At 34.4% G+C, this 13,026-nt stretch overlaps 1 protein-coding gene across 5 annotated transcripts; it reads right to left on the reverse strand.

Annotated features, from left to right (window-relative positions):
* Positions 1 to 2,723: 2,723 nt before the first annotated feature.
* On the reverse strand, positions 2,724 to 9,603 carry LOC133704433 (65-kDa microtubule-associated protein 6-like). Of its 5 annotated transcripts, XM_062129250.1 has the most exons (14): positions 9,104 to 9,602; positions 8,760 to 9,002; positions 7,956 to 8,012; positions 7,166 to 7,369; positions 6,009 to 6,275; positions 5,480 to 5,695; positions 5,248 to 5,403; positions 5,013 to 5,172; positions 4,760 to 4,911; positions 4,425 to 4,512; positions 4,276 to 4,349; positions 4,075 to 4,149; positions 3,474 to 3,822; positions 2,724 to 3,166 (listed from the first exon to the last, which is right to left on the reverse strand). In XM_062129250.1, the coding sequence occupies exons 2-13, from the start codon at positions 8,832 to 8,834 to the stop codon at positions 3,487 to 3,489; spliced, it is 1,860 nt and encodes a 619-aa protein (XP_061985234.1). In that variant the 5' UTR covers positions 8,835 to 9,002; positions 9,104 to 9,602; the 3' UTR covers positions 2,724 to 3,166; positions 3,474 to 3,486. The 5 variants fall into 5 exon arrangements, with proteins under 5 accessions (XP_061985234.1, XP_061985235.1, XP_061985233.1 ...); XM_062129251.1 differs by having other exon boundaries at positions 2,724 to 3,177; positions 8,760 to 9,603; XM_062129249.1 differs by having other exon boundaries at positions 8,760 to 9,602.
* Between the last annotated feature and the right edge of the window lie 3,423 nt (positions 9,604 to 13,026).

Genomic DNA, 13,026 nt, shown 5'->3' on the forward strand with positions numbered 1-13,026 from the left:
ACCGATGGGTTTGGTTCGGTTTTTAGGACAAAAACCGGTTTGGCTCAGTTTTTTCGGTTAGGCTAGGTTTTTTTTTATTTGGGTTCGATTCGGTTTTTTTTATTTTAGACTTATAAAACCGAAACTGAACCGGCCGTTTTTTTCAAAATTTTAATTAGTTTTTTTCACGGTTTGGTTTTTTCGGTTTTCTCAGTTTTTCAATTTTTTTGCTCACCCCTATTGCTAGGGCAGGCCCACGCGTAGCTCTTGACAAAATAGGTCAGACCCAGTAGCGCCTAACCTTTGCTTTTTTAAAAAAAAAATTATTGATTCTTTTTTATGGTTTTTTCTCTAAGTTTTTTTAATTTATATTTAATCTCTTTTATTTTGTTGGAAAGTTTCTTTTAAATAACAATTGTTTTTTTTAGCAACGTATTTAAATTTGAAGTATTTTTTGGATTTATCTATATTTTTTTTTATTTTTTGTATAGATAAATTTTATTTTTGAAGAAAAACTATTTTCAGATAATGCCTTGCATGATATTTTTTTTCTTTTTATTTTACTCGATCAATTTAATTTGTGTCTCTATTTCTATTATCGTTTGTTTAAATAAAAAAATATTTTAATAAATAAATTTAACATACACAATCAGGTAAATATCTTGTCTTTCGAGACTAAATATCTTGATTTATATTTATCTCTTGTTTTTTTAAATTTTGTTTTTAGGTATCGTTAAAAATTTCTTATTTATTTACACATATAATTTTTAATTTATTTAATTACATGTATGTATATAAAAAATTATTGTTCTTACTTCCTATTTGGCCCGTGAATCATTTTATTATTCTTACTTTCTATTTTTCTACAGTAGCTATGACTTATTGAGAGATTTTCTTGGTGGTTAATTTCTTTTTATTTTTTTCGTTAATCCATACTTATAGAAAAAATTAGTAAAATAACATGGTTGGAAAAGGAAAATTGTTAATCTGTTCTTTATCATAAATTTTTTTTCAAAATTTTTAGTTGTCAAAACAACTCATATGCAATCATTTTATTTCTATACTTAATAATTAATCTGATACCGTGGAGGTTTTTTTCATGGAGATTTGAATGACTAGGGATGACAAAATCACTTGTCACAACTCACAACTCACAACTAAATCCAACCTAATTAGGGCGGCGCGTGTGTGAGATGTTTTCTCTCAACACATAAATAGCGATATAGTTCTAGGCTTTTGAAAACCCGTGTCCGTTCTGCTTCCTCCTTCCTTTATGATAAATCCATCTATGGCGATGTAGAACTCCATACTGTGTTTATTGAATCGCTCGTTGATGTAAAAGCAGCAGGGTAAAACCCAACGCCATATCTTCTCAAAATTTTCTTGGGCCATATATTCCTGACATCCAGAAATTTTCCTTGGGAGCTCAAAATCGTGCTGAACCTCGTATGACCCCTACAAAAATAGAAAATTGAAATTACCATTTCCTCAAAATAAACTAGATCATTCCAAGTCACGGTCATGCACCTACCGATATGTTGGAGAGAAAGAAAGCAAGATCGGCGGCATCAATTTTTAGGTTTCTTAGGCTTCCTCGACTTCACTTTCCTCTCCTCTCCCTTGGCATTCTCCTTGGAAACTTAAGCATCATCTCTATCGTAATCATCATTGTTGTCATCAGATCGGTGGTGTCGTGGTGATGCTTTAAAATACTACATTTTGGTTTTGATTTGAGTTAGATTTTTATGAAAAGAGAGAGAATGATATTTAAAAAGAGAGATTATGTTTGAAAGAGAGAATTTCTTATGTCTTTTGTTGAGTTTCATGAGGGTAGTTTGGTATTTTCATTTATTAAATAAAAATAGTTTGGCCTTTTCTTTTATCCAATTTGAGAATTTATATTGACCCAAGCTGTAATTTTTTAAAACTTGATAAATTTTTAAATAAAAAAAAAACCTCCAAGTCATTTTGGATGTTCAGGGGACACCTGACGGATGGAAAATGTTTTTCATCCAATTTGACCGCGTGCAGATTGGATGCAGGTGATGGTTAAAAACTTCCAAGGTCACGTGCTGTTACATTAAAATAAAAAATAAATAAAAAAGAACCCGTCCTGGTCCATCGCAATCCCTTCCGTCGACGGTGGCCCCATTTACATTTACGGCTCAACGGCTTTATTTTGTCCTTGCTAATCAGGAAATTTTCGTATCAGCACTGATTCGCATGATGCGTAGCTTGTCCATGTTTATTACTAACAGCATTGTCCCACTTGTCCTCTTGCAGAACATTTTTCACTGGCATGCATTCAACTACCAAGATCAGAGTCATTCCGATATCATACTCTGCCGTGTCACTCGCAGATTATGTGTATGGTTAAACACTCGGTGACAAATCATTCTCACCCTCTTGTTCATCGCAGCAAAAGAAACGGCACAGTAAATTATGCAACGCTCATGCAAGATGAAACATACGCAAAACCCACAAAGCATTTGCAATAGGAAATGCCAGACCATCTTCTTGGTACAACTACCACCTTCATAAACTTCAGAGTTCCAACTATAAGAATGGATCCCATGCAAGCTTTTTCATCCCGATGACAGTGTGACCCTCTATAAACTTGTGTCACACAATTTGCAACGACTCAAGCAACAAGCTGCGGATAGGCAGTAGTTAAAAGTAAAAAAGGTACTGTGAAGAACAGCAAACTGAACGAACTCCACAGAGTAAAGGCAAACAAGACAAACTTCAACTAAGTCAAAACATTTATTCCTTGTCAACCTATCGCACCGCAGTTTCTAAAATATGCATTCTCCAAATATACCAAGGTTCCTAAACATCAAATGATAGACAATCACACTGGAATCCATAATATACACATTCGCAACGCACAAGCAAAACCCACAAAACATGGTCAGTACTATCACGAAACTAACATAATGCCTGTATTGTTGAACGAGAGCTGATGTTTCCAAACTAGTATCTACCGGTGTTGGTCACCCCTTCCACAAGCTGATATTCTTCAGAGAAAATAGCATCCCAGTGGACTCCTCAACATCAGTAACCACTCTCCAAGAACCCCTAACAATGATCACAATCATACACTAGTGTACATCTGTTTCATATTCACAAAGTTCCACGGCTATAATTGAAGTTTTAGGTCATCAAACTTCTACAAGATCTCATGTTCCTGCATCACAACTATCATAGAATTAATGGTGTGATCAACTAAGGTGGAGAGGAAACTCAACTTGCAAATGGAATTTTCAGTCAAGAAACAACATTGTAATTTGGACACAGCAAGACTAAAAGTTTCCTTTTTGCCTTGCACGACAGATGAGCCAGCGTTCATCATTTTTATAAAAATCATGCTAATGTACCTTTTCTTTTCCATCAATTGTCTATAATCCATATCAGGTTGACACAAAGGATAATAGCACAAGAGTAAAAACAAAAAAAAAGGCAGAGGGCAAGGCTAAAGAGAAAGCAAAGCATACCATTCCAAATCACTTAACCCTGTGGAGGAGAGCCAGGCTCAGAACCACAAACAGATGCAAATGACATCGTTTCCTCTTTTGATATGGCAACAAAGTTCAACGGTGCAGTAGACAGCCTTCTCATTTCCTTAAAATAGCCATTTTGACGTCCAGAATAGGATCGAGGAGTGAGGAGTTCAGGAGTTGCACCTCCAAATGAGTTCCTGCGAGGTGTGGGAGTCATAGAACCATTTCCATTTGCACGATAACCATTTGGTTTCCTAAAACTGTTAGTTTTCCGTGGACTGGGTTTAGACCCATACATGGCTTCCTTCTCTGTTTGCAGTAGATCTTGGAGCTTCTTTTGGTCCTGTGAAATTAGACAATCAACTGTCAACAAATTCACTGCTGGATGATTTCGGAAAATAGCAATTTGATGAGAACATATTTTAGGGTCAATCTAAATGGTTAATCTTTTCTAGATAACAGGAGACAGGGTACAGGTCAAAATAGCAAGAAAAAACCGATTGTCATGTCTTCCATTTATGAAATCATTTAGTGTGTGAAACACCATGGATTTACACAATGCCATTAATATATCAACATGTCACATATTAATTACCCTGTATCTCCTTTTCTCCTCTTCTCTCTGTCGTCTGGTCAGTTTGTAATCCTCCAGTATAGATACCAATCTAACCTGCAGAGAACAAAAGGACAATTTTATGAGAGAAAAAAGCCACTGAATGTGCGAGCGCACGCGCGTGTATGAATAGAGAGAGAGAGAGAGAGAGAGAGAGAGAGACACTCTGAATAAAATACCCACCCCGTCATAGAGAAATAACATCTTCTTTTCATCTTCCCAAGCTAGGGTTTTGAGTATCAGATTGTCAACCATTGCTGCAAAGAGTACATCATTAGCTCTGAAAAGCTACAGATTCAGACAAGCGGTTGCGTAATCAAAGAAATCAGTACCTGAAATTTTGCTTACAGTCACTCGAGCTCGTTCTGCACGTTTAAGGTTGAGATGTGCACCTCTTCCAGCGTTGTACCTGTTAGTGTCCTGAAATTTAAAAATAGATCTCTTAATGCCTATAGATTTACTCATGGTTCATTAATTTGAATCAAATTGACAACTACTATGCATCGTTATTCTAGAAAATTATAGCTACAAGAATAGTAAGGGGACCACTATCTGTTCTGAAGCCATGCTGCCAAGCAAGACAGCTAGAGGACAACAACCTTGAAAACCAACATACGCACACTTAACAAATGAATACAGGAAGTGAAAAGGAAAAATCTTTGCATACTTGACTATAGTCTTCAAGCCAATTTTCCTCTTCACATGCAGAAAGCCATCGGTCTATCCTATCCATAATTTCTTTTCGGCTAATAGCTTCATCTTTAGCTCTGACTATCTGGGCTTCGATGTTTGCCAAAAGTTCAGAAGGATCCACTAAACCTGTACAAAAACAGCAAGGTTTAATAATCAACATTCTTTGCCATGTGTTAAATAAAGAATTGACCAATAAAAATAACCCGAGAAAACAAGAACATATGTACCAGAATCTATCAATGCAGTGGATTTCTCAGGATTAGTACTTGTATCAGGTTCTATATGAGTCATTTTGCATACGTCCTCCAAATCTGATCTCCTTTTCATTACTAGTTCTTTCATTCTGCTTGCTTTTAACTTAGTGAGCCTCTCCACTTCTGTCGATGCCTGCCAAAAGAACAAGTAAATTCAAGGATCTACTTTCTGATTGAGAATAAATAACAAATTAAGAAAATGTCAAACCTGTTCAATTATCTCTGCTGATAGAACACCTGGTTCTATGATTTCAGATTCAGCAAATCCAAGAACAGAAGTAAGTCTAGAAAACTTGTTTTTCTCTTCTGTGGGAGAGTCCATCAAATTCCAAAGTTCAAATAACGATGCTGCAACATCTTTCAGCTGCACTTTCGAACAGTTCTTCACTTAGTCCAGTATAAGAAGATTAGATACTGAAAAATGGATGTATGTGCATTACCTTTTGGATTCGAGCTTTTCTTTCCAATTTCAACATGCGAATGGCCTGTTCTAGACCTTCCAGCGTGCTGTTGCTTATATTTGTGGATTGTTCCTGTTGGGTTCCATGCAAGCTTGGATGTACTCCACTTACTGTCTTGCCAAAATCTAACCCAAGCACACCACATAGAGAATGCACCTCATTCACATATTCAAAGACCTTATGAAGACGGTCAGACTGCAAAAACAGATCAAAGTATGCTCTTGAATTATCATAGTGTGATGGCATCTAACAATGATTTCAAAGTGTGATGGCATCTAACAATGATTTCATTTCACGAGTGCCTAAATATCAAAGACACCAGCAAGATTCTACACAAGCATACAAAAGGTTGTGATGATTAACAACCTTTTCCATGATGTAAATATGCTGCAGGTATACACTGATTTGAGCATCAGATTGCCATGGACATGAGACATAAATCATGGGGTATAATAGTGTTAGCAAGCAATTAGAACTTCATAACCATTTCATACTTCAATTAGCATACCTTCTCTTTTTGAAGGCTGCGAAGATGATTTTGATATTCACTAAGCTTTCTTAACGACAAATCCTCCTCATCTAGAGTTAAATTTGTCACCAGAGTATTGTTGAGATTATTATATTCACAAATCTCACTGCTGATTTTTTCAATTTGTGCCTTAATCTCTGCAAATTGCTTTATCCGTTCTTCTTTCTTCATCCTCAGATCTTCTACAACTGGTGTAACAGATGCAAGTTTTTCCTTCAATGATCTAGTCCTCTTCTCTGTCTGAATCTGAAATTTTTTTCACAATGAGTCAGGTGAACAAGTGATCAACTGAGGATGCATTTCACTCTCAAAAAATGGTCATAATGACCTTCTACGATGCTTCCTAGTTTGCTTCAGTGTCAAAACTTGCAGTACATGCAGACAAATAGCACATGTTCATTGACATGAGCACACCCACAAACCAACTACAGGGCGAAGATCAAGGAACATGGAAGGCACAGAAACGTTAATAGTTCAAAGATAACCTCCTATGCTAAAATTTCTCAGATAAAAAACTAGAAAATTGCAAATGATAACGGAGGGAATAGAGAGATGGAAAAATACATTTCTCTTTTTTAGATAAAAGAATATATTATTGGGAAGAGATGAATGCATGACGTGACGAATGTTCTTTTTTGTTTTTGGAAAAAAGTCATCTCTATCCTCTGGCTGGTGCTGCAATACTCATGTAACAGATTGAATGGATGATAAAAACTTGTATTTGTACGTACTCTGTCATGTTAGCAATTTCTTTTTACATAAAAGTTGATATTACTGCAGTTCTTCTTGGTAACCTAAGGTTCAGATAGACTAATAATGACTGTGGATATGGGATGAGTAATATAGATAAACCTCTTTAGCTTTGGTCCCCTGCAACCCTTATAAGCTATCTAAGAAGTTGAAAGTAATTACAGCAAAGCAGTACACAGTTAGGTCTACTTGGGAAGAGAAGCTTGCAAATGCAGCCACCTTGTTCAACATAAATAAGTGTACAAAGCTGGAGTAAATCAATTGCGAAGACAATTGAATACTGAGCAGAGCAATAATTCAAGTGATGTGCAAGTTGAATATTGCATAGAAGGGTAGCAAAATTAACATACAACAACCATGAAAACTTAATTTAGTGAAATCTTTACCGGAGAATGAATGCTTAGCTCTCCAAGAGCAGCCATAAGTGTTGCAAGTTCAGCTTCCTTAGCTGCAACAGACTGATGAAGTCGTGCTTTGGAATTGGCAGCATCCTCGACCTTTCTCCGGTAAACTTCCAGACATTCTCTCTCCAGCTCCAGTAGCATGCGGTCCTTTTCTGCTTCACTCTCGCCAATTTCAGTCCATATTTGCTGCGAGAACAATAAAGCCAGTAAATCTACTGAAATGGAAGTTGCACCTCTTTTTTTTTTCTTTTGGGGAAATGTGAAGGTGGGGGTTTCTTCTATGGTAAAACAAACAATAAGAAAGCCAGTTGATTGTCAGAAATATTCCTTTGTTTTCCTTTTCTTTTTGCTATTGTGATACAGAAACAGGCAAGTGACAAGCTTCAGAGAAGAACAACAAATCTCCCTTCAAGCAACTAAATTCAAGGAACCCGGTTAAAAAATTTATAGACCATGACACAGGCAACCAACTCACCCGCCTTGAACTACTATTTCTCATCAAGACAAACAAACATGCAAGAACAGACAAACAACGCATCAATTTTCACAAAAGCCCCCCGTGAAAAACAAATTACAACGCAATTACTTGATCCAATTCAACCAAAAGCATCAAACTCGCCTTCCCACATAGTATTATTCGTTACATACGTATATTCGGTAAATGGCAACTTTCAGTGGAATCAGTAGAAGTTGAATGGGGTTATGGCAGATTTCCTGAAGTATTATGTCTAAATGAATGCATTAGAACTTAACTGCAACCCCAAAACCTCACCGTGAACAATTCTTCTATGGAAGCAGCTAGTAAAAGCTCACAGAATAGAAGTGTCCCCTACTCCACTCCCACCCAAAAAAAAGAAAAAATAGGAAAAATCAATAGCCCATAATCATGTGTCACCCGGCCTCGCATGCACATCTCTAAAAAAATCAAAATTTCATTAATGAAAAAAAAATGCAATTAAGATTTCATAAATCCAACAAAATTTAAGTGTGGCCCAGTTAATTTCAAGACCCAGTAAACACAACAGATGAATTAGGAAAAACATCAATACAGGAAACCAAATAACACGCACACATCAATGCAACCCACAGAACCAATCAAACATGAGAATAATAGACAACAAAATCTGTAGAAAAATAAGCAAAAATATTACCAAAAAAAGAATTTTAAAGCGTAGGAGAAAAGTTACATAATTAAATGTCAGCACAAATTAAATAGTACTCTGATTTTTTAAGAAAAAGGACTTCTAATTTCTAAACTCTAGGGAGCAGATCACTGTTGCTTCTTCAAAGAGCCCAAAAGAGGCCTAATTCTTAGCCCTAATAGACCCATTATGATACAAACTAACAAAAGAAACAATGAATGCTCCATCTTTTTTATCAGGAAAAAACACTAAAAACTTTCTCGAAAACCCATCATTACAAGTTGTAAAGTAAATTTCCGAGAAAAGAAAAGGAAACCCCCATTTTTTTTCTCTTCCCAGACACCATATTTTGCGAACAAAAACAAGAAAAAAAACTCAAATAGAAAAGGAAGAAGACAGAGAGAGAAAGGTAAAGAGGGGTTAAAGAAAAAGACCTGAAGCTCTCTGAGCAAAGTATTACAGCTAGTGCTTGTAAACAAACTGGTAGTAGGACTCCCAATGGTCAGCATTTCTACAAAGGTTTACCACTTACCGAGTAGCCCCTCTCTCTATCTTCCTAGGAATTCAAGCAAGAAATGCAGAGTGAGTACCCGAGAAGAGACTTTTTTGCCACCAAAAACAAAAGGAACCCAAACACTGCAGCTTCTCTGAAGAAGAGGGGCCAAGAAGTCAAGACCCTAAAAAAACCCAAGAAAATTTAGGAGTAGAAAGATGCAAGTGGGTTTACTTAGATAGTCAAAAAGAAACCAAGAAACCAAGAGACATTGCTTCAAACAACCTTAGCTTCCTCAGATCTAAAACCTCTAGCAACACCAGCCTAGCTCCCTTTAAAACTCTTCCCTTTTCTTTTCAAAATTAGAAAGAAAAAAAAAAGGGAAGCAAGAGACCAAGAGGATCTTGAGAGGGTAAAAGCTTATTCAGGAGAAAGAAGATAATGATTGGCAATTAAGAAAAGAAAAGAGATTATTATTATAATTAATAACAATAAGAAAGAAAAAAGAAAAGGACCTGTCCCCAGGTGAAAGATATGTAATTTTAGTGGAGGTAAGGCTATAATGCGCCAATCAGTAAAGAAAAACAAAAAACCACAACAGAAGCAGGTCATGAAAAGCTAGGGCAGCTTAAAAAAGAGAGACCGACTGACACAAGAAAGGTATCTGGCGCACATTAGCAGCTTCCAAAAATATTTTCACTTGCAGTGCTGGGTTTCTCTCTCGCTCCTTCCTTTTCTTTTCCAAACAAAGCAAGGAAGTGACGACAGTCAGTAGGTGGTGAGAGAGTGAGAGAAAGGACTTTGTTTGAGTTTAATAATTTAATTAATATTATTACACAACACATCATAAACTACTACTGTACAGAAATTTAGTGGGTATTCTCTTCTTTTTGTAACCGATCTCGAGAAGATAGAGCGTGGTTTACACGGTCCACTTGAGACTTACGGTTGACTTTACGTAGAGAAGGATGCGTGGTGGGGACGGTGCTAATTTCTCGCTGTTCAGCACTGGCTCGGGTAGTTTTCTTGATGTTAAATGATATGAAATATGAATAGAAGACTGGGAATGTGGTAAGTTTTATTTTAGAAGTATTTTAATAATAACACATAAAATAATTTAAAAATATTAAAAATATATATATAAAACTAAGAAAAAAGGTATTTGTATTATTAAATTTGATTTAAAACTTATTGAATCTATTTTTCAAATATATATATATATATATATATGAATTTTTTATTTGACAGGTAACAAAAAAGTATATGGATATCCAGAAATTCAACTCATAAATACTCATTATTATCTCTAAATATGTGTTCAGTAATGTAATGTAAGGTGATTTTTAAAAAATAAATAAATAAATTTTTTTTTATATCAGCAGGCATGTTATAGAAGAGCATTAAAAAAACAATTTTATATTTTTGTTAGATTAAAAACAGTTTTAAAGGAAATTTAAAAAACATGTTTTAAACTGAAATATCAAACTCACGCAAAAAATCAAATACAAAGATGCCTCAGCAGTCAGCATCACTCACTCACAAGGATGAATGTTCAAATTTTAATTCCATCCACGGAGGACTAGTATTTTCTATAAAAAATGTGCTTGATGTGCTGTACAGGAGAGGACGTGCCAGGAATGGGAAAGATACCCTTGTTTTTGTCCAAGGTACGTGAAAACAAGCATAATAAAATGGATGGATTTTTAAAAAAGTCTCATCAATTTCAACAATAAAAGATTAAATTTCGGTTTATTAATTTTAATTTTTTAGTTTCCTAAGTGGAGAAAACATGTTGTGTTCGGGCCATAGAAATAATATGTTTCTTCACTCTTGCTTATTTTTATTTACGGAACCATTTTCAAAGATAAAATAATATTTTTTTTACTTTTTATTTAAATTAAATTGTTATATTTCGTAATAAAGTATGCTTTTTTAAAATTAAAAAACTTTGGAAACAGATAAAATAAAACAACTATTTTCAAGATTGTGAATTATTTTTCTTCGTGACCCGAGAAGAAACCCGTGGTGTGGAAACAGGGAAGGCCGTGTTTGGATAGAGGGAAAACGAGTATGAATGGCCCTGCACAAATAAGCGTTTCTGTATTTTGTAGGAAGATTGTGACACTTCACCTGTATTTTTGTTTTCTACCTTACAGAACGTAGGAAGCATGTTTTAAATACATTTTTTCCGCGATTAAACAAATCGATCTTCGAAGTATATTAATCCGTATAATTAAAAAATAGAAAGTTATATTTTACCTATTTAGAGCAAGATTCAAGGGGTAATAAGCGTAAGATATATATATAAAAAAATAAAAAATAAAAAACTTGAATTAAGAGGCAAGATATTCCAGTACATGCTCAATGCTCTTGACGGATGAGAACTGCTTGGATAGTAACGAAACGAGAGAACATAAACTGACACTTTTAGTTCTAAGTTCTAACACACTGGAAGGTCATGGTCATTGGATACTGTACTTTGCGAGTTAGAAACTGAGTTGACTTTTCGTTTCCCTGAGTTGGCATTTCATTTCGTGGATGTATTTTCCCTTCCAAAATCACCTTTTCAAAAAAATGACTTTATGGATGTGTTTTGTGTTGGTTGACCAAAATGTCAGAGATACTGAACTCAAAAAAATCAAACACGACAAGTTTTAAATCATAATTTTTCATCTCGATAAATGTAAATCGGTAGACTCATGTTAATTTTAAAAAATAAAATAATTATATTTGAAAATAACTATAAAATTTGATTGACTTTTGACAGACTAATCAAGTTTTTGATGGATTAAATTAATTTTAAATTAATGTTTTTACATTGGTTGAAAGATAAATCAACTAAATTCTAGATCGATTCTTCAAGTTAGACTATATTTAACAACTATATTTTTTGATAAATTAATTTAAGATTTTCATGAATTTTAAGGTTTCGTGTTTGCCTTGAAATTTCAAGAGGATTTTTCATGAAAATGTTTTTTAATGTTTATGTCTCTCTTTATTTATCTTTTTATGTTTATCCTATGATAACTATAGAGGTATATGAAGTAAATTAGTAGCCATCCTATCCTGTATTATTGTTATAGGACGGTATTTTTCTTATCATGGATCAATTATTATAATTATACAATCAATTTTAAGTAGTTGTATTTCCCTTTCAAACACCAACCTTCCTTTACAATTAGGTATTCGAATTTCATTAACAAAGGAGTTAATTCCCCGTTTCAAACACTCTAATTCCACTAGAATAATAATAATAATAATAATAATAATTCCGATGCACAATATTCAAGCAGGACAATCGCGCATTCGCATCTTTTATTCAACGTTGAACATGGTCTTTGTGCTATTTGAAAAAATCAAATCTTTTCCTTCATTTAGTATTAAAAGTTTCATATTCCTTTTTTTTTTTTTTTGAGTGCGTGTGGTTTGCAATATTGTTAGAATCACGGGGAACAAGCTATCAACGAATTAAAATACTTTGTAATATTTATTTTCCAGGAGCTCACAATTTCACTCTTTTAATCTTCATCGGCATTACAGTGTCTATGAATTCAATGATTTTTTCATCTTTTTTCCAGTATATGATGTTGGAGTTACTGGTGATGAAAGTAAAAAATTAAACATCGTAGTATAATAATTAATATGATTCTCTGTCTTTTCACTTGGACAATCCTACTTAAAACGAGGATGGTTTAAAATTGGGGGCCGAGCACCCCTAGGCTAGATGCTCATGCCCCACTTTCTTGGATCTCTATAAATTGCTTGTCTCTGGGGTGAAATGCAAGCTTTCTAGGTTTCCGAGGCTATATAGACCGAACTCGGATGCAAAGAGCTGATAATGTTTTTGATAAATGAACTTCTAAAATGAACAATTAGTGGTGGAAATTTGTTCAATTTGCGAGAAAATGCAAGAATCTGTCTCTGTATATGTATATCAGATGCATTTTTCAATTCCTCGACGAACTTACGATTCCATATCATCATCAATTATTATCCATGTGAATGACGCATCAAAATGTTAATCACAATGTCCAGGTTAGTTTGGAAAATTACAACTTTTAACCTGATTTAAAACAATAAAAAATAAAAAAAGTAAGATCTATAAAAAGTTAAATTAAAAGATATAATTTTTTATAAATGTGCAGTGAAAGGTCGAAATGATAATTATCTGTGGGGTAGAGTTATAATATTTGACAACAGTTGCAGTC

The sequence above is a fragment of the Populus nigra genome, chromosome 10 (assembly GCF_951802175.1).
Source record: "Populus nigra chromosome 10, ddPopNigr1.1, whole genome shotgun sequence".
NCBI lineage: Eukaryota > Viridiplantae > Streptophyta > Magnoliopsida > Malpighiales > Salicaceae > Populus > Populus nigra.

Excerpts from the sequence above, each read along its gene's own strand:
- LOC133704433 (XM_062129251.1), bottom strand. The coding sequence starts at position 8,834 with ATGCTGACCATTGGGAGTCCTACTACCAGTTTGTTTACAAGCACTAGC. Across the intron at positions 6,276-7,165 it reads AGCTAAGCATTCATTCTCCG|ATTCAGACAGAGAAGAGGAC; the intron begins GTAAAGATTTCA and ends AAAAAATTTCAG. Across the intron at positions 4,513-4,759 it reads GGCTTGAAGACTATAGTCAA|GACACTAACAGGTACAACGC; the intron begins GTATGCAAAGAT and ends TTTAAATTTCAG.